At 38.3% G+C, this 18,891-nt stretch overlaps 1 protein-coding gene and 1 non-coding gene across 2 annotated transcripts in view; both read left to right on the top strand.

The window, feature by feature from the left end:
* HAO2 (hydroxyacid oxidase 2) overlaps positions 1–14,826 on the top strand; it is a 37,797-nt gene extending 22,971 nt beyond the window's left edge. Inside the window, exons 6-8 of the mRNA XM_049765981.1 lie at positions 6,289–6,447; positions 6,746–6,815; positions 14,715–14,826. Coding sequence (XP_049621938.1) covers positions 6,289–6,447; positions 6,746–6,815; positions 14,715–14,770 — 285 coding nt within the window. The 3' untranslated portion in view covers positions 14,771–14,826. The remainder of the gene's footprint in view (positions 1–6,288; positions 6,448–6,745; positions 6,816–14,714) is intronic.
* LOC125997856 (U12 minor spliceosomal RNA) lies at positions 13,182–13,331 on the top strand. Its single transcript, XR_007491855.1, has one exon. It is a non-coding gene; the product is annotated as a U12 minor spliceosomal RNA (small nuclear RNA).
* Positions 14,827–18,891: the final 4,065 nt, after the last annotated feature.

Genomic DNA, 18,891 nt, shown 5'->3' with positions numbered 1-18,891 from the left:
ATAGAACAACATGTGGGCAAAACACCCCATGAGATTGCGACAAAAGGCATCTTTAAGGAGGAAACTGTACGCTCCAAACAAGTGGAAGCAGAGATAAACAGATATTAAGCTGAGAAGCTTCTGCACCTCAAAGGGAATAGTGACTAGGATACAAGAACCACCCACAGAATGGGAGTAGCTATTCACCCAATACCCATTAGATAAGGGGTTAATATAAAAGATATACAAGGTACTTACAGAACTTAACTAGAAAAAATACTAATCCCCTTATAAAATGGGGAGAAGAAATGAACAGACACTTTCTCAAAGAATAAATACAAATGGCCAAAAGGCACATGAAAAATGCTTCACATCACTAATCATCAGGGAGATACAAATCAAAATATTTTTTTAATTTATAAAAGATGAGGCCTAGGTTTTATCCCTAGTATCCTAGATGACTTCCCAAGTACCAGCTGGAATGATTCCTGAATGCAGAGCCTGGAATAAGTCCTAAGCATGTCTATGTGAGGTCCTAAGCATGTCTATGTGAGGCCCCAAATATTCTCCCAAATAATTAAATCAAAAGGAGAACATGTGGTTTTTTTCCTGACTTTGGGTTATTTTGTGTTACTTTATTTGAATCATATCAGCAAGCCATAATTTATCTCACTAGAGATAAATAATTTCACCAGAGATAAATTACAAAATATTTATAAGAAAAGAACAAGATATAAATTAGCCCTCATATCATCACTATTATATATGTAGTTTTGTAATTTTAATCAACTTTTTAAAGTAAATATGCTCTGAGTAAGTTTTATAAAAGACCAATATTTTTTAAATATAATTTTTATTTTGAACACAGTGGCTTACATATTGTTGACAATAATATTTCAGGTACATATTTACATAAAATCAGGGGGATTCCCATCACCAATTTGTTCTCCCTATACCTCCGTTTTCGTCCTACCTCCCAAATCCTCCTCCCTCACCCCCGGGGCTGCTAGAAAATGTGGTCCCTTCTGTACCTAGTTTACTACTTAGTAGTTTTGCACCTGTTTGGTCTTGGTGCCTCCCTTAAAAGACCAATATTTTAATGTATTTCTCCTCTACTAGTAAATAGATAATTTATGTAACCAACTTCCTATAGTTGAAGTTTCTAGGGTTGTATCCAAACATTAACTATTTAATTCTGTTTTACCTTTCATCAATGGTTCCTGTATTATTTCTACCCTCCTTCTCCTTCCCATCTGATAACTTTTATTCCCCCTGTTTTCAGAGTCTAAATTATTTTTGTCGTGATTATTTTTTACTACACCAGTTATGCTTATGGGTTACTTTTGGCCTTTTGCTTATAGATCACTCCCAAAAAGCTTGAAGAACATTAAAAGAATAGGAATCAAATCTGGGTCAGTTATATGCAAGGCAAGTGCTTTGTCCAGTAAATTATTTCCTGGCCTGGTCCACAACTCTCTCCTGTTGTAATTTTGTTTGTTGTGTTTGTGGGTCACACCCAGCAGTGCTCAGGGGTTACTCCTGGCTCAATGCTCAGAAATCATCCCTGAAAGGCTAGAGGGACCATATGGGATGCCGGGATTTGAACCACATGCAATGCAAACGCCTTATCTCCATGCTATCTCTCTGGCCCCTCCTGTTATAATTTTTTTTATATAATTTTTATTTTGATCATAGTGGTTTACATGTTGACAATAATATTTTAGTTAAATATTTACATAACATCAGGGGGGATTCCCATCACCAAATTGTCTTCCCTTCACCTCTGTTTTTGTCGTATCTCCCATATCCACTTCCCTCACCCCCAGGGCTGCTAGAATATGTGGTCCCCTATGTACCTATCCTACCACATAGTTAAATTCCTTTGTTTTTGGTCATGTATATTCTAAATGAAATATAACTATCCTGTAGTAGTCTCACTTTTTGGCTTATTTAGCCAAGCATAATCCCCTCAATTTTGTTCTGTGTTATAAAAAAAAGGCATTTCACCTTTTATTAATACTTAGTTATATTTAACTGTGCATATACACCAAAGATGTATTTATTGGTTTGGGGTCACACTCAGTGGTGCTCAGGGCTTATACCTGGTGTTGCTTGGGGAACCATATGTGGTACTGAAGACTGACTGAGACAAGGTCAGCAATTTACAAGGCAAATAAGTATCTTTTTTGTTTTTGTTTGTTGTTGTTGGGTCACACCCAGTGACGCTCAGGGGTTACTCTTGGCTCAGAAATTGGTCCTGGCAGGCTTGGGGACCATATGGGATGCTGGAAATCGAACCAGGGTCTGTCCTAGGTTGGTCGCTTGCAAGGCAAACACTCTACTGCTGAGCTAGCTCTCTGGGAAAAAATACGTGTCTTAATCCATGTACTATCTCCTAGCCCCTAAGCACAACTCCTATATTCAGCCATCTGAGTGTGGTAATTTGATGGTTTCCATATTTTTTGCTATGAACTAACAGTGCTATGCAAAAATCTTTCAGCTTTAGTGCTATGTGTTATATTTCTGCGCAAATACTTGAAAATAGTGTTGCTGGGTTAGGTGGTATTTCTATTCTAGGTTTATTTTTTTTTATACTTTGGGGGTGTTATTGTTCTGGTTTTTGGTTTAGGAAACCACTCCTACTGATGTGCTTAAGGTTTACTCCTGCCTTTCTGCTCTAGGATCATATTTAGTGTTGCTCAGGAGATCATATGGAGTGCCAGGAATTGAACCAGATTTATTTACATGCCAGGCAAATGCTCAACCCACTGTACTATATCTCCAACCCTATTTTGAGAAGTTTTTTTAAGGAATCTCCATATTATTTTCTAAAGAAGGTGCACCAATTTATATTCCTACATACTGTATGGGAATTTTTGTTTCTCCCACTCATACCAACACATATTGTGTCCATTCCTTATGATATAAGCCATTCTCACACACATGAGAATGTTTTCGCAGCTCCCTGGTACTAAGTAAAATCGAACATTTTTTTCAGGTGCTCTTTATCTTTTATATGTCTTCTTTGAAGAAGTAGAAAATTAAAAATTCTGTTCATTTTTTAATTAGGTTGTTTGTTAGTGAGTTATATGAGTTCTTGATGTATTTTGGATATTAATTCTTCATCTGGTTTGCAATGGGCTTATAGCAGAGCACTTTCTTTGTTTTTTTTATGTTTTATGTTTGTATGGGGTTTTTGTTTGGTTTCTTTTCCTATAGCAAAACATTTTTAATTTTATAAAATTCTATTTTTGCTTTTGCTTCCTTTGCCTTTGAAATCAGTATGCTAAAGGCATTCTCTGTAGTCCATGTCCACAAACATTAGGTCCATACATTTTATGGTTTCAGTTTTTTTTATAAAATTTTAGTTTTGGGGTCACACTCGGTAGCACTCAGGGGTAACTCCTGGCTCTATGCTCATAAATCGCTCCTGGCAGGCTCAGGGGACCATATGGGATGCTGGGATTCGAATCATCAACCTCTGCATGCAAGGTAAACAAACGCCTTACCTCCATGCTATCTCTCCAGCCCCTTTTTATGTGATTTTAATGGATAAAACCTTTATTTTTGTTAACATTTATGTATGGTAGTAAATAAGTTTTAGTTTCAAATTTGAAGCCATCTGTTCAGGAGGCTTTCTTTTATTTCATCGTATGATCTTGATTCCTTTATCACAAATTAAATCTCCATACATCTGACTATCAGTTCTATCCCATTGGTCTGTGTGCTTGGTTTGATGCCAAAGTCAAACTGTTTTGATCATTGCCATTTCATATGAACAGTTTAAAGACTGGGAAGAAAATTCCTCAATTTTTCTCCTTTTAATTTTTTCAGGATTGCTTTGGCTACTCAGAGAAACCTTTGCCTTATTTTTAACAATGCAACCAACAGTGATCATCCTTAAATCCTTAGCACATTCTCAGTTACTTCTCTGAGGCAAATTCCAAGAAATCGAAAAGCTACAGCAGTTGGTTTGTATTTTCCATGGCTAATGAAGTTAGGAGGTTTAAGATAGGAATTCTTGGCTTCCTCCTCTCCACAATTCTCTGAGAGAGAATGGGCATGAAAAGGAAGCAAGCATGGAGGATAAGGGGCACATTTATCGTAGCTCTCTATGAAAAATAAATTAAAGAGAAAGTTGAGTCTCCAACTCTTCAATTCAACTCTTTACCTGTGTGACTCTAGGAGAAACATATCTGGAGATGACATAACATACTCTGAGTTTTATCTTGGGGCCTCTTTCAAGGGTACCCTCAAACCACTTTTACACAGAACAGAGCATATGAAAGAGTAGAACAGAGCTTGTCCTAATGAAGTAGGATCAAAAAGCCCATTACCAATAAGCAGCAGAGGATTAAATATTAAACCAATTCTAACCAAATATTTTACAAAAGGCTTTATTTCATCAATCATTATAGCTAATATTGTTTGTGTGTGGAGGACTAAGTAATGGGTAGAGAAAAAATTAAATAATTGTCCCCATGTACTTACCCAACAAAGAATGAGTATTGGCAAAGGCAGTATCCAAAGAAAGAAGAGTTCTGCCTTGCCAACCCTCATTAATACTATTTCTCCTCTCTGGTTGTCCTTCAAAGAAACACAGAGCAGTTTGGCTTTTATCATAGGGACCCACCCTTTAGACATCTGAACCTAGGTCAGAATCATAATCTGCTTTTCAACTGGCTTTCAAAGGCTTCAATCTTTTATTTTACCATGCAGATATCCTTGCTATTATCTCATTTCAGATATCTCTGGAGGTCAGGAACAAATCATTGAAATGTCACATGGAGAAATGTTAGACATAACTAGGTTGCATCAAATATGGTAGCCATAGCCCATCCAACTTGATTTGCCAAAGATTTAGTGCCTTGGTGGAGAAAATATTTCTGGCTATCCTGTCCAAGAAACAGGAGTGGTGATGAGAATGTAGTCTGGGTCAACCTCTATAGAAAACAATACAGAGACAATACAGAAACAATACAGAGATTTTTTAGAAAAGTAAAAATAGAGATGCAATATACCCAGCAATTCTACTTTATGGCATCTACCCACAAGACACTAAAACATCCATTCAAAAGAACATACACACAACATTATTAATTGCAGTATAGTACTGTATATTATTATATTATAAATTGTTATATTATATTATAGTACTGTATTATTAATTGCAGTATAGTACTGGGATATGGAATCAACCTAGGGATTCAGTGACAAATGGGAAATAATGATGTGGTAAATGTGTAAAATGGAATGCAATGTTTCCATTGTAAAGAATGATAAAATTAAAAAAATGATAAAATTATGCAAGTTGCTGCAACTTGAATGGAAATAGGGGACATCATGTTAGGCAAAGTGGATCAGAAGAAGAAAAATATTAGATGACCTTACATATCTGTGGTACATAGAATAACTGAATGAAGGTATCTAAGGAACCAAATGTGGGAGATATCTTTACTTTTTTCACTTTTGATAATAAAAATGAGAAGGATACGAATGGAAAGAAGTTGGGGCAAAATGAGAAGAAGAATATGGGAGGTAACAGGGACATCAATCATATAGAAGTATGGCATGTCTTTATACCTAAACCACAGAGCCAAAAACACTAAAAGAATAAAACGCAAATCACAGCAACCACATTTAACAATAGACCTGCCACGGAGCTGCTCTGATATGTAGAAGGGTACCTGGGAGCATTTCTGGAGAGAAACTGACACTGGTGGTTGGATTGATGTTGGAATACTACATGTCTGAAGTTCTATTATAAATAGCTTTGTAAATCACATATTTTTTTGTTTGTTTTGGTTTTTTGGTCACACCCGGCAGTGCTCAGGGGTTACTCCTGGCTCTCGGGGGACCATATGGGATGCGGGGAATTTGAACCATCATTCTTCTGCATGCAAGGCAAACGTCCTACCTACATGCTCTCTCTCTGGCCCCTAAAAATATTTTAAAGAAAATAATAGCAGGTGAAAAAAAAAGCTGTAGAAGTGACTAGTATAGATGAGGAGAAGCCATACCATGACAAGAGACTTCGACTTCTGACTTTGTCAGATTTCTGTCCGAGAAGAAATCTCAAGGCATAAAATGCAGAAATTAAAATCTGAGGGCCTGGGAATATAGCAACAGCAGAGAGGATGGGCTAAGAGTAGCAATATTCAAGCTAGAGCCTCGCAGAAACGATTAAACATACTACTTCTTACATCATCATCCAATTCTTCATTTTAACCCTTAGAGAGTTCCCCTACACATCACAAATCTGGAATGTCAAAACAGAAACACCACCAGAATTATATCTTTTCTTTCCAGATTGATGCTCTGCCAGAAGTTATAGCTGCTGTGAAAGGGAAGGTTGAAGTGTATGTGGATGGTGGAATCAGATCTGGCAATGATGTGCTCAAGGCACTGGCTCTCGGGGCTAAGTGTGTGTTTATTGGGAGACCCATCCTGTGGGGTCTTGCCTGCCAGGTGAGAGAAGCAATATAAAACCCAACTGCAAGTGATTTCAGCTTCATGCTGTTGGAAGACTTTTCTGTGATTTGACCTCTAGCCTCATATCTCTCTACCCTACACACATCTCAGTTTCTGCTGCTAAGGGTTGTGGGTTTTCTAGATTTTCCATCCTGTCTTCCTTTCTTTCTTCCATGGGTCCCAATCTTGGATTGATTTCACAGTTCTGGGAATACAAAATTTTCTCTCAGATCATAATTATATATGTTCCTTTTTTTGTTTTCTGGCTTCCCGTCACCGCCAATCTTGACAACAGGGCGAAAGTGGTGTTGAGGAAGTTCTGAATATTTTAAAAAAGGAATTCCACATTTCCATGACTCTGACTGGTAAGTTTTAGAAATTCTTACCCAGATTTGGAGCTGAGAGTAAGAGTTTGAAATAAATGCTTTGCCTCCATGCTATCTCTCCAACCCCTGTTGATGTGCTCTTCCTTTTACTTTTCTTCTCTCAAATTAATATTTATAGCCTCTAGGAGAACTCCACTCATTCTTTGCTTGTTTGATTCTTATCCGAATTTTGTTTTTTTTCTTCTCCTCAAACAGAACAACATAACTTGAACCAACTTGTTCTGCCTTTCAATTTGAGGGGAAAACAATGGAGGGCACCAAGACCAAACAGTTGTACGATCACTAAGTAGTAATAAAAATGATCAGACTTAGATACCAAACCCAATCCAACGACAACAGAATCGATACCCAATCCACAACATGATAGACACAGAGGGGACCACTTATATTAGCAGTCCCGGGGACAAGGGAGAGGAATATGGGATGCATGTTAGAAACAAGGGGGGAGGGAGGACAACTTTGGTGGTAGGAACTACCCTGATCCAATGTCACTATGTACCTAAAATATTACTGTGAAAGATATGTAATCCACTTTGGTCAAAATAAAAATCATTATTAAAAAAAGAGAGAGGCTCTAAAGCAAAAAAAAAAAAAAAGAAGAATAGTAGAACAAGATCCTAGTCTAGTTTTTTCCTGGCCTAAGATGAGAGAGAGTTGGGAAGGGATAACCCAAAGATCATAACCAGGGCCAAGAGATAATATACTGGATAAGGTATAATGGATAATATACTGGATAATGGTTGCCTTGAACACAACCAACCCTGGTTCAATCCCCAGCAACATTTAAGGTTCCTGAGGACTGCTAGTGGCGAACCCTGAGCACAGACCCTGTATGGCCCATAACCCGCTTTCCCATCTTTACCTTCACCAAAAATATAGTTTGTCTTTAAATGCAATGCATCTGCTCCAGAATGAAAGTGCGATTTCTGATTTTGGAAGAGGGTCCCATTCTGCCCTGGCCTGTGTAAAATGCCTAGGCTTGTTGGATGTCATCTGTTGGGTTTCATCCAACAGATTTTTTAAGGAATTATGTTGCAAAGTAACTGGGAGATAATACAAACAGGAAGAAACTTGCGACTGGTAAAGAAACTGCCCTTTGCCTGACAGTATAATTGTCAGACATGCTTGGTCTCCAAATAAGTCATTCAGAACCAGTTAGTTTCCTATAAGTTACACAAGCAATGTCTGGGTCCGAGGTGCACACAATGAATAATAAAGAGTCAGGGAAAGCAAAAGAACGGCCATGGTCTACCTACTCTTTTAACTAATAGTCAAAACAGAAGCAAGAAGCATTCAAATTGAAGAAAAGATTGATTTTGTCCATAATTTTACTATGTAATATTTTTAAATCTTTCTTGGGGTGGCCAGAGCGGTGGCACAAGCGATAGGACATTTGCCTTGCATGTGCTGACCTAGGACGGACTGCTGTTGGATACCCCGGCTTCCCATATGGTCTCCCAAGCCAGAAGCAATTTCTGAGTACAAAGTAAGGAGTAACCCCTGAGCGTCACTGGGTGTGGCCCAACCCCCCCAAAAAAATTCTTTTCTTTTGTTGAGGCCAAGCTAAAAATTAGATTTTTGGATTTCTGGCATGCTGGGTGCTACTCTCTTATGGAGCTTAAGAGTTGCTTCAAGGGAATCCTGCAGTGCCTCATGCTTGCAAAATTTGTGCTCCGGTCCTTTGAGCACCTTTCTAGCCCCTCTTAAAAAATATTTTCTTGTTACTGAGATAATATGGTTACAGTAATGTTAATGGGTTTTGTATGTTTGTTTTTGTTTTGGGGCCACACCCAGCAAAGCTCAGGGTGATTGCTAACTCTATCACTCCTGATAGTGCTTGCTTTGGGGGATCATATGAGATGTGGGGATCAAATACCAGTTGTTATTATGCAAGGCAAGTGCTATACACTGTACTACCTCCCCAGTTCCCTGGTTAATATTATGCTTTTGGTGTCCAAAAAATACTGCACCTCTACCACCACCAAAGTGCCAAAGACACTCCACTGTAACTTCTAGTACACCACTTCCTTCACCACATTCTTTAAAACTCAGTTCTATAGTCATAATTCAAAGGTTTGTTATAATTGGATACTGTTTATTTCCTTGATTTATTCATTTTTTATACCATGTATGAGTTAAGTCATCTGACATTGGTCTTCTTCTTATTTTGCTTAACATACCCTCATCAAAAGTTCCTAAACTTATTTGACTATCACCTCCTTTAAAGAAACAAAACAAAACAAAACTATTCAGCAACTCCTGGAAATCTACCTTCTTTAAGTAAACATATACTAAGTACTACCCAGGACCCAAGTGATGGCACAGCTGTAGGGCATTTGCGGTTGACCCAGGACGGACCTCAATTTAATCCCTGGCGTCTCATATAATCCCCCAAGCCTGGAGCGATTTCTGAGTGCATAGCGATGGGTAACCCCTGAGAATCACCAGGTGTGGCCCCAAAGCAAAAACAAAAAAAGAAAGTACTACCCATAATTTTCCTTTCTTTGCCACTGCCCCCTGGGTTGCTCCAGAACCCACGGAGGACACTGGTGCCCACTTTGGGAAACACTGGGATTCTACCACATGATTATTTTGATTACATTGTGTCTTGACATTCTTCTGTTTGGGTTTATTTTGTTTGGAACCCTTTGGGACTCCTGGTTCACGATACATGTCACCTTCTTATTGTGGAAGGTCTCTCCAATTCTATTTTCCATGAGTAGCATTTTTCCTTTTCATTTTTTTCTTTAATCCCTATGAAATATATGCTATTTCTCATAATGCAGTTTCTTACATTTTTAAAGATTTTTAAATATTTTTTTCTTTTTCCTCTTTTTTGGGGAGAGTGAGGGCCATACTCAGCTATGCTCAGGGGTTACTCCTGACCATTCAAGAATTACTCCTGGGACCATATGGAGTGCCAGATATCAAACCTGGATTAGCTGTATGCAAGGCAAATGCCTTACTCACCGAATTATTTCTCTGGTCCCTTTCCTCTTCCTCCTCCTCCTTCTCATCCTCCTCCTATTTTTCTTCTTTTCTTCTTCTTTTCTTTTTCTTCTTCTTCTTTTCTTCTTCTTCTTCTTCTTCTACTTCTTCTTCTTCTTCTTCTTCTTCTTCTTCTTCTTCTTCGTCTTCTTCTTCCATTCTACTACAAATTAATGTGGTATTTGTACTTCAGCTACTATACTCTTTAGTTCCTTCTTGTATGTTTGAATTAGTTTTTCTTCTTCTTCTTCTTCTTCTTCTTCTTTTTTTTTTTTTTTTTTTTTTTTTTTGGTTTTTGGGCCACACCCGGTGGTGCTCAGCGGTTACTCATGGCTGTCTGCTCAGAAATAGCTCCTGGCAGGCACGGGGGACCATATGGGACACTGGGATTCGAACCAACCACCTTAGATCCTGGATTAGCTAGCTGCTTGCAAGGCAAACACCGCTGTGCTATCTCTCCGGGCCCATGAATTAGTTTTTCATATTTTCTTTTAAATATTTTTGAGCTTAGTGATAGCCTTTTTCACTGATTTCTATATTTCATTGAGTATCCTGTACTCTTGCCCCTATCCATCAAAGAAGATAAATTCCTTTGGTTTTACATGAGTGGTATTCCAAGTATGAGCTGACCTGAGCCATGACTAGGCACTGAAATTTACAAAAGATGGTGGCACTGAGTGTGACAGCTGGGAATTTGTGATTACAAATTTACCTAGCAGCTATAATGCTGAGGCCTGCCTGGCCTGAATGCTGGTCTAGAGTTCACAGTTGCTCATCTATAGCAACTGATGTGCTGTCAAAGTCTGGTTGACATAGGTATCAAAGGTGACTGTGGTCATGGATGACCAATAACAGTTGCTCAGCAAACAGATCTTCAAAGCTCATAGGCAATTTGCACTTGCCAGTATTAGCTTTAATTGTAGAATTCAAGTTCAGATCTAGGTAGCAAGCCATGGTGTGATTGTTTGGGTAGACTTGGAGCTCCAAATTATAGTTGGTCTTTAATCCTCCCAGATGAATTAATTCACGAATAGCCCCATGTGCTATCTCTCTGGGCCCATGAATTAGTTTTCATATGCGTTCCATGTTTAAGCATCTCTAAAAGATGACCAGAGCAGCTTTCCTACTACACTATGATATGACTGTGTTGAATTAAGTTGCCCCTGTTAGTTATGCCAGCATATTCATTTCCTAAAAGACTAATAAGGCTATCTCACCTTTTCACCAGTTTCAAAGGACCTTTGGGCATCAGTGACCCAGATCATTTGATTTGGACAAGGCCACGGATAATTCTGAGTCATATTCGTTCAACCTTGGGGCTAAGTTTCTTTTCAAAAACACTCCAAAGTGGTTGGGCATCTATTAGAAAAAGCCTAACTGGGAGATCAGTGCTGTCACCAGAGCTTGACAGAGCCTTCTTGCTCTTGTGTTCCACAGACTGATCACTAGTCCTCTGCTAAGTTGAATGCTTCAAGAAACTTCATCTTGAAGCTAAGCACAGTAGACTGGGCAGGCTAATGTTAGTATGTTTGGTTAAACCAATGTTAGTCTGAATAAATGTGGGACCTTGATCTGCTTCAGACTTCCAGCTGCTGCAACAAGGAAATGCTTCTGTACTCTTCTTTACCTTTCTTTCACTGGATGCAAGCACAAAGCTGAATTTAAACAAAATCTGAGCTCTCAGCACCACCAATCATTTTCCTTCAACCCTTACTTAAGACTTCAGTGGAGATTTAAGTCGAGTGCCAATTTTCAAATTATGTCTTCCTTTCCACACTACAAAAGTTTAGAGCTTTCGGTCTCTACTTCCTCTCTCCTCACTCCCTGGAAACCTCCCTAGTTCTGAGGTCAACTGCAGCAGTTTGTAACAAATCTCTTGGGAATGGTGGATGGATTCTCCAGAGGGTTTTTTAGAGTGGTCTCTGAGAGAATTCTGTTGAACTCAGGTTTAACACAATCTTTGTATATATGATGCAAGTGTCTCCAATCTTTCCCAGTTTAGGCGACTCACCACCTCCTCCTCTGACCTCAGGCTTGGTTGTTTGTGCTTCTCTTTCTTCTTATTGTTCTGATTCAGGAATCTAAGTGTACAGACAAATCAGTCAATATAACCAAGTAAGAGAATAAGAGAGAGATAAGAGGACTAAAAAGGAAAGGAAATATAGGAAAATGTCTCAAACCAAAAAAAATAAATTCTTTAATGTGAGACTTTTTTTTTTTTTACATAGTTTACCTTTACAGTGGGTTGGCCTATACTGGAGGCTCTCTGTCCTCTACCCCAGGAGGACAAAGTTCTTGAGATCTTTGTCAACACAGAAAAGAGCCTCTGGTTCTAAATTCCTACCTCTATTGAAGTCATTCCATGTGTACTTTCCTGGGTTGCTTGTGTATCTTCATGCTTGTTGATCCTGTCATGTGAAACTCTACTTTTCCTACTTAATGTTTTTAGGGAGGGGAAATATTTTGTGATGTTTTTGCGAATTGCTCATCTTACTTTAGTTTGTTTGGGCACTTCTGCCATAGATGTGGAAAGAACTTCTAGAAAAACATTACATACCTGTCAAATCAGGTCTCAAGCTCCAAAACCTTGATACTGGAGAGATACGAGTTTGGAAGCATATGCCAAATGCAGAAAATAATCCACACACCCTGAAGGAGGTGGAATGAGTTCAGGGATTTCAACATGCAAACCTTCCACTCCTAAGAAGCAGGCAGCTTTGTGGCAAAGTTCGGAAATGCAAGAAAGCATTTTCCTGAAACAAGGGTATTTATTAGAAAGAATCAGACCATACCCTGAGGTGGAGATTAAGTGGTCTAACCACTAGTCCAAGGTACTACATTCAAAAGATGTTTCCAACCAATGAGTAACAAGGCATTACGGACTGGGAAGGCATCCCATTAATTCCATATATACCCTCCTATTAAGTTCTTTTGGCTTTTCCTAACCACAGATTTTTCATTATGGGTCCATGATTCTCCAGTCCAATTTTCCACCATGCTAAATCTTTTCTCTCTCTCCCTTTCTCTATTCCTCTCTCCATCTTTCTCACTCTCTCTCCTTTTACTTTTACATCTTTTGTTTAGGGGGGTACACCCAGAGCTTACTCTTGGCTTTGGGCTCAGGGGTCAATTTTGGCAGGTCTCATGGGACCATAGGTGTTGGAGGAATCAAATCTAGATCAGCCACATGCAAGGCTCTGGATCCTACACTTTCCCTTCAACCCTCTAAGGGACACATTTCATGACCTATCTAACCCCAACTAATTTTGCATGTTAATTAATTAATATCCTCCATTAAACAAGGTTATTACTTTATTTTTTGAAGCAAGATTGTTTTTATGAAATTTATTTAGAAAAATGCCTTAAACTAATGAGTAAGAAAAATAAGAATTCTGGGAGATGCCAGAATTCTCATTGCTAATGTGAGACAAATTTTTGTGTGGGTGAAGATTGCCCATAGGGTGACCCACCTACTTTGCCGGATGACCAAATGGTGCAATGTGCCCATGCCTATTATGCCAAAAGGGCATGTTGTGCAAATGGCCAGGTGTTGTGGGTTGTTTGCAAAACTTTGGAATTTTGTTTTCTGGTTTTTGTTGTTTTTGGAGGGGTCACTCCCAGTGACACTCAGGGGTTACTCCTGACTCTGAGCTCAGAAATTGCTCCTGGCTCAGGGGATCATATGGGACGCTAAGGATCGAACCCCTTTACCACTTCACTATTATTCTTTCCCCAGAACTTTGGAATTTTAAAGAAATGGCCATTAGGATGAGTCAATATCTATTTTAGGATTAAGGGATTAAGTGTTTAAGCAGTCTATTTTGTGATTTCTATCTGGTGGAGCCCAACATAGTAAGACTTATTTACCTTGTATTAATGCTGCCAGTCACAAAATTCTGCAGTTAACTCAGCCTTGTTACTGCTCCAGTTTCCCTTATTAAAAAATTTAAAATACAAGTAAATAAAATAATGTATTTAGAAAGATGAGAGTGAAAGAAAGAGATAAGGACATGTTTAAAAGAGAATATTGGCTTCTTTAGAAGCAAAGAAAAAGAGATTAGGAACAAGGATCCATGTTCAAGGGAGAACATGGGCTTGAAGAGAAAGCCTAGTTTTAGGGGTCTTTTAGAAGATAGTAATGTATGAATCTCTTCTTGTGCCCTCAGTCATATTACTCCTTGACAGAGGTGAAATTTATATGCTTGAATGTTATCAGGAGTAGATCAAGTTCAAGTAGAATATTTTACACAGAAGAATTAATATAGTATTCTGACATAGTGAGTATTTTTTCCATTTTTATCATGCCATATTTATAGAACAGCAATAAAAGATAACATAGCATCTTGAACTAGCTAGTCCTGCCTCCAGTTAGAGGGGGAAATAAGGGAGACATCAAGACCAAACAGGTGCAAGACTACTAAGTAGTAGGTCAGATACATATTCTAGCCACCCTGGGGGTGAGGGAAGAGGAAATGGGAGAGAGGACAAAAATGGAAGTGTAGGGAGAACAATTTGGTGATGGGAATCCCCCTTGATTTTATGTAAATATGTGCCTAAAATAATATTGTCTACAATATGTAAGTCAATATGATCAAAATAAAAATTATATTAAAAAAAGATAACATAAACCCAGGCTTAAAAGAAATTTCCAGTGTAATACATAATAAAATATCTATTCTGTATATATATATATATATATATATATATATATATATAAAACACTTTATCAAGGTGTACTCCAAAGATCAAGGCAGACTTGTTCCAAATCATAGACCTATTTTCATAATGGGGTAAGTTACTGATGGTGTAGAGAAATGAGATACACATATATTTGTATATATACATATATATAACTGCATATACACACCTTTAACTATATTGTTTGCTTAGGTTGCCGCTCTGTGGCTGAGATTAATCGCGACCTGATCCAGTTCTCCAGATTATGAAGCATAAGAGTGAATTCATGGATTACTGAGAATGCCAACAGGAGGAAGAGTGACTCGGTGCAAAGGCTTTTTAGTTGCTTGCATCCTATCTCATCCAGTGGCTCTTTCCAGCACCCTCAATAACTACTATAACATCATGGCCTCAAACCCCTTTGATTTCTCAAATGTGCATGCTCTCCTACCTTTTTTATTATGTTCTCTTTTTTTTTTGCCAGAAATCCTCTCCTGAAAGGAAAGACCTTAGATGATACGGATATATATAGTAGATTCCATCATTTTGCATGTCTTGTATAGACCTATGCAATAACTCTGGAAATTTGCACTCTGGGCAGAAAAGAGATTTGTATAAATTATTCTTCAACCAGAAATAAAAATATTATTTCCTTAAATACTAGGAAAATAGTATGCTTAAGAAGATAGACTTTGGAACCAAACAGACATGCTGACAAACTGTGTGATTTGGAAAAGTTTTTTGGTCTCCCTGTGATTTTATATTCTCCTCTTTAGAAGTATACTAAACTACCTTGTTTTCTGGATCAGAAAAAAAGGTTGAGATTATATGTAATATAACCCAATGTACCATATTTCCAAACCTAGGTGAACGGGTCTAATGTAGGGCAGCAATGAAGAATGAATAAACCAAGCTTATCAGAAGAGAACCACAGAGTTATTTGGTTTTTCACCTCATGGTCCCCTTCCATGTGCCAAGCCAAACTGAAACCTCTTTATTTACCAGGTCAATTGAGTGACAAAAGGACCTATTTTGAGCTACTGTAGGATAGGTGTAGGATAGGATGTGTGTGTGTGTGTGTGTGTGTGTGTGTGTGTGTGTGTGTGTGTGTGTGTGTGTGATAGGTGAAAAGCAAAGAGGAAGTTGGGAGAATGCCTTTGTTTTGGATAAAAACAGGGTGTGATCTAACAATTCATCCTTTTTTGTACAAAAAATTGAGAAGAAATACAAAAGTCTTGTCCTATTGTTCTCTGATAGAGGCAAAAAAAAAAAAAAGAAAAAAAGAAAAGGAGCTAGAGACCATTAATTTGCACAGGTAAAATCTGGAGAAATAAAAAAAATCTTTTAGTAATATGTAAGATGGTGAGGAAATTTTCTAATTCCTAGAAATTACAACTGGTGAAGGTAGACTTAGCTGTAAAAAATGTCATAGGTTAGGTTGTACATACATCATTCTCAAAACAATCAGATTTTCCCATATCCTTGTCTTATATACATATCACAGTTTTTTCGTAGGCTTCTTTGACATAAACATTAAAACCTTTCTGCATATATTTTTAATTTGAAAACAAGTTCTTAAACATTCTTTTTCAGGGGGAGGGCCACACCTGGTGATGCTCAGGGGTTACTCCTAGCCATGTGCTCAGAAATCGTTCCTGGCTTGGGGGACCATATGAGATGCCAGGGGATTGAACCTCAGTCGGTCCTAGATTAGCACGTGCAAGGCAAATGCCCTATCACTTGTGCCATCACTCCAGCCCCATCTTAAGCATTCTTACTCCAAGCACTGTAATACAAGTCTAGAACATCCAAATTACTTTTCCATAAACTTCTCTAAACAAAATTATAAGAACATTTCTGCAGATATATATATATAAATACAGTTAAAAAATAAGTTTTCTAAAACTTTATAATGAGCACTGTAATTAATAAAATCTATAGTATCCAAGTTCCTTTTTCAAAGACTTCTGTGGAGAAAGACGTTAGAAATTTTTTGCAGACATAATTTGAGAAAAAGTTGCTGAATGATATACAGAATCAAGCATTATAGCATTTGGGAAACATTCACTAGAATAGCTGAGAACCATTAAAAATCTAAATAAAATCTAACAACATTATGCATTTCCCCAGAATTTTGCAAGCTAATATTAAACCACTAGAATTGGATACATAATTATCTGTTTGCAGTTGGGCATAGAATTAAAAAAATAGCAATTAAAAGCTATACAAGTAGAACACACAGTTTAACCAACAATATAGTGACCAATTATAATAAAGCAAGAGATTAACCTAGAAAAAAAGGTAATTTTTGGAGATGACTCAGGTGCAGGAGGTTCTGAAAGCAGCTTCTCAGTTGGGCTTTGGCTGGACTTGGATTCTCCATTTCCATCTTCTGTGGTAGGCTGCTGAGGTCAACTGGGATAGAAAGGCCTTTGGTACCTCAGCCAGAATCTGGGTGGGGGGACCCTCTCATCTTCTTGCTGTTAGTCCCTCTCCAATGGGACTGTCTCTTTGGCTTTTACCCCATCAGTGACCTTGATAAACTTCTGCAGATTTGGGAGCAAAGGTCCTTACACACAGTGCCTTTTGTCTCGGCATCTAGGACATTGCCAAAGTCTTCAGCTTTCTCTTCTTCACTGCCTGCTTATTTATGTATTAGGGGACTTCTACTATCATGGATGGTAAGGAAACTGAGTAAAGCTGGGGGGATGAATTGGCAAAACCAATATCTATTGGGAACATATTGGTTTCCTTTCCCTGGCACTCCACCATGTCTAGATACGTCAATAACTCTTTATTCAAGACATAAAACTCCACAGTCTCCCCATCTAAGCACTACCCCAAAACTTCCTGAGATTTTTTTCTTTTAATAGCTGTCCAGTGAAAAATGACGTCTTCCTTGGTTTCATTTCTGTTGGTAAATCTGTAACCATTCGAGACATTGAACCATTTGACAGTGCCCAGAACTTGGATTGCCGGAACAGGTTTGTCCACCTGATTCAAGCTTGGGTCAAGGGGTTATCTCTAGATGAGTCATTTTCAATCTCTGAGTCTGAAGAAATGGGAGCCAGTTCCTTGGCCTTGGGAGATAAGAGTCTTTCCAGTTTAATGCCAGTAGTGAATGATAAATTATCAGCCCCAAGGAGGCCTTTAAATCAAGAACTCATCATCACTAGCAAGGTATCCTCCCATCTTGGGGCATATGTATGGAAGAATCCCTAGGGATCCTGGATTGTACAGTCCAGAATGAGAAATGCAGGTAGATGAACCAGAACAACATGAAGCTGCTCAGAATGGGGGTCATGCACACTGATGTTCTTGTGAAGGACACTGCACAGTCAGTCTAGTTCAAGGGGGTCGTCATAATGATTATTTACCAGAGGGTCAAGTCATTCACCTTTGTAGCATAAAATAATTAACGATGGGGCTGGATGGCGGTGGATGGAGGCCTTTGTGCTTAGGCCCCAGCCACGTGGCTTCATCCCCCATCCAGCTGGCAAGTTCCAGGCCCAGGTAGTTGGCGTAATCAAGACTCACTCACACGCAGGCTTCAGGAAGAATCATCTTTATTTATGCCCTAGCCACCACAGGTGTGTGGCCTATGTCAACCTTTTAAGCATTCAGCTATATTTTGCTAGCCCTGCATCTTATCTCCTGTTAGCCATCTTCCCTTTGGGCTCCATGCGGCCCAAAGATCCAAAAGCCAGGAAGCCAAGCCGGGCCAAGAGAGAAACGGCAAAAAGCTGAATCCCCTGGCTCAGAGGTTTATCTATCCTTTTCCAGACCCCTCCCAGAAATGGGAGGTCTTGCAGGTAGTTACACCTATTATCCAGTTCCCAAAACTCCTCCCAGATATGGGTGGGTCTTGGGGTACACCACATTTCCCCCTTTTTTAAATATTTTCATGCGCCAACGTAATAAAGTGAAAATTAATATACCAGCCCTTTTTAAAAACATATCATTTGCAAAATATACTTTACACCTGTAACCTAAAATTCTATTAATGCTATTTTACCAAGCACTATTTCGGAACTTTCATGTTCCTATATTTTTAAACTATATTGGGGGAACTTCACTGTTCCTATATTTTTTCTATACAACTCGAGAAATCTTATGAAATATGAACATATTCTATATTTTACCTGTTTAAAAACAATGTAAACCATGTTCTGTATTAAACAGGACAGAAAAAATCCACCAAATGAAAGGAGAGTAAAGTTAGTTAGAATAAATGAAAAAGCAGAGAAAAGTCTGTACAATTGTGGCCTTTGAAGTGACTCAGAAGGTTGCGTTAGATATTGCAGTTAATGGACAGATAATGGGAAAATATCATCAGAACCTCTTACAACATTTTTTTACTCACAACTTATTTATACTAAAATATTTTACA

This window comes from Suncus etruscus, chromosome 19 (assembly GCF_024139225.1).
Source record: "Suncus etruscus isolate mSunEtr1 chromosome 19, mSunEtr1.pri.cur, whole genome shotgun sequence".
NCBI classification, from domain to species: domain Eukaryota; kingdom Metazoa; phylum Chordata; class Mammalia; order Eulipotyphla; family Soricidae; genus Suncus; species Suncus etruscus.
The sequence above is the reverse complement of the archived record's forward strand: the minus strand, read 5'-3'. Positions and strand labels throughout refer to the sequence as shown.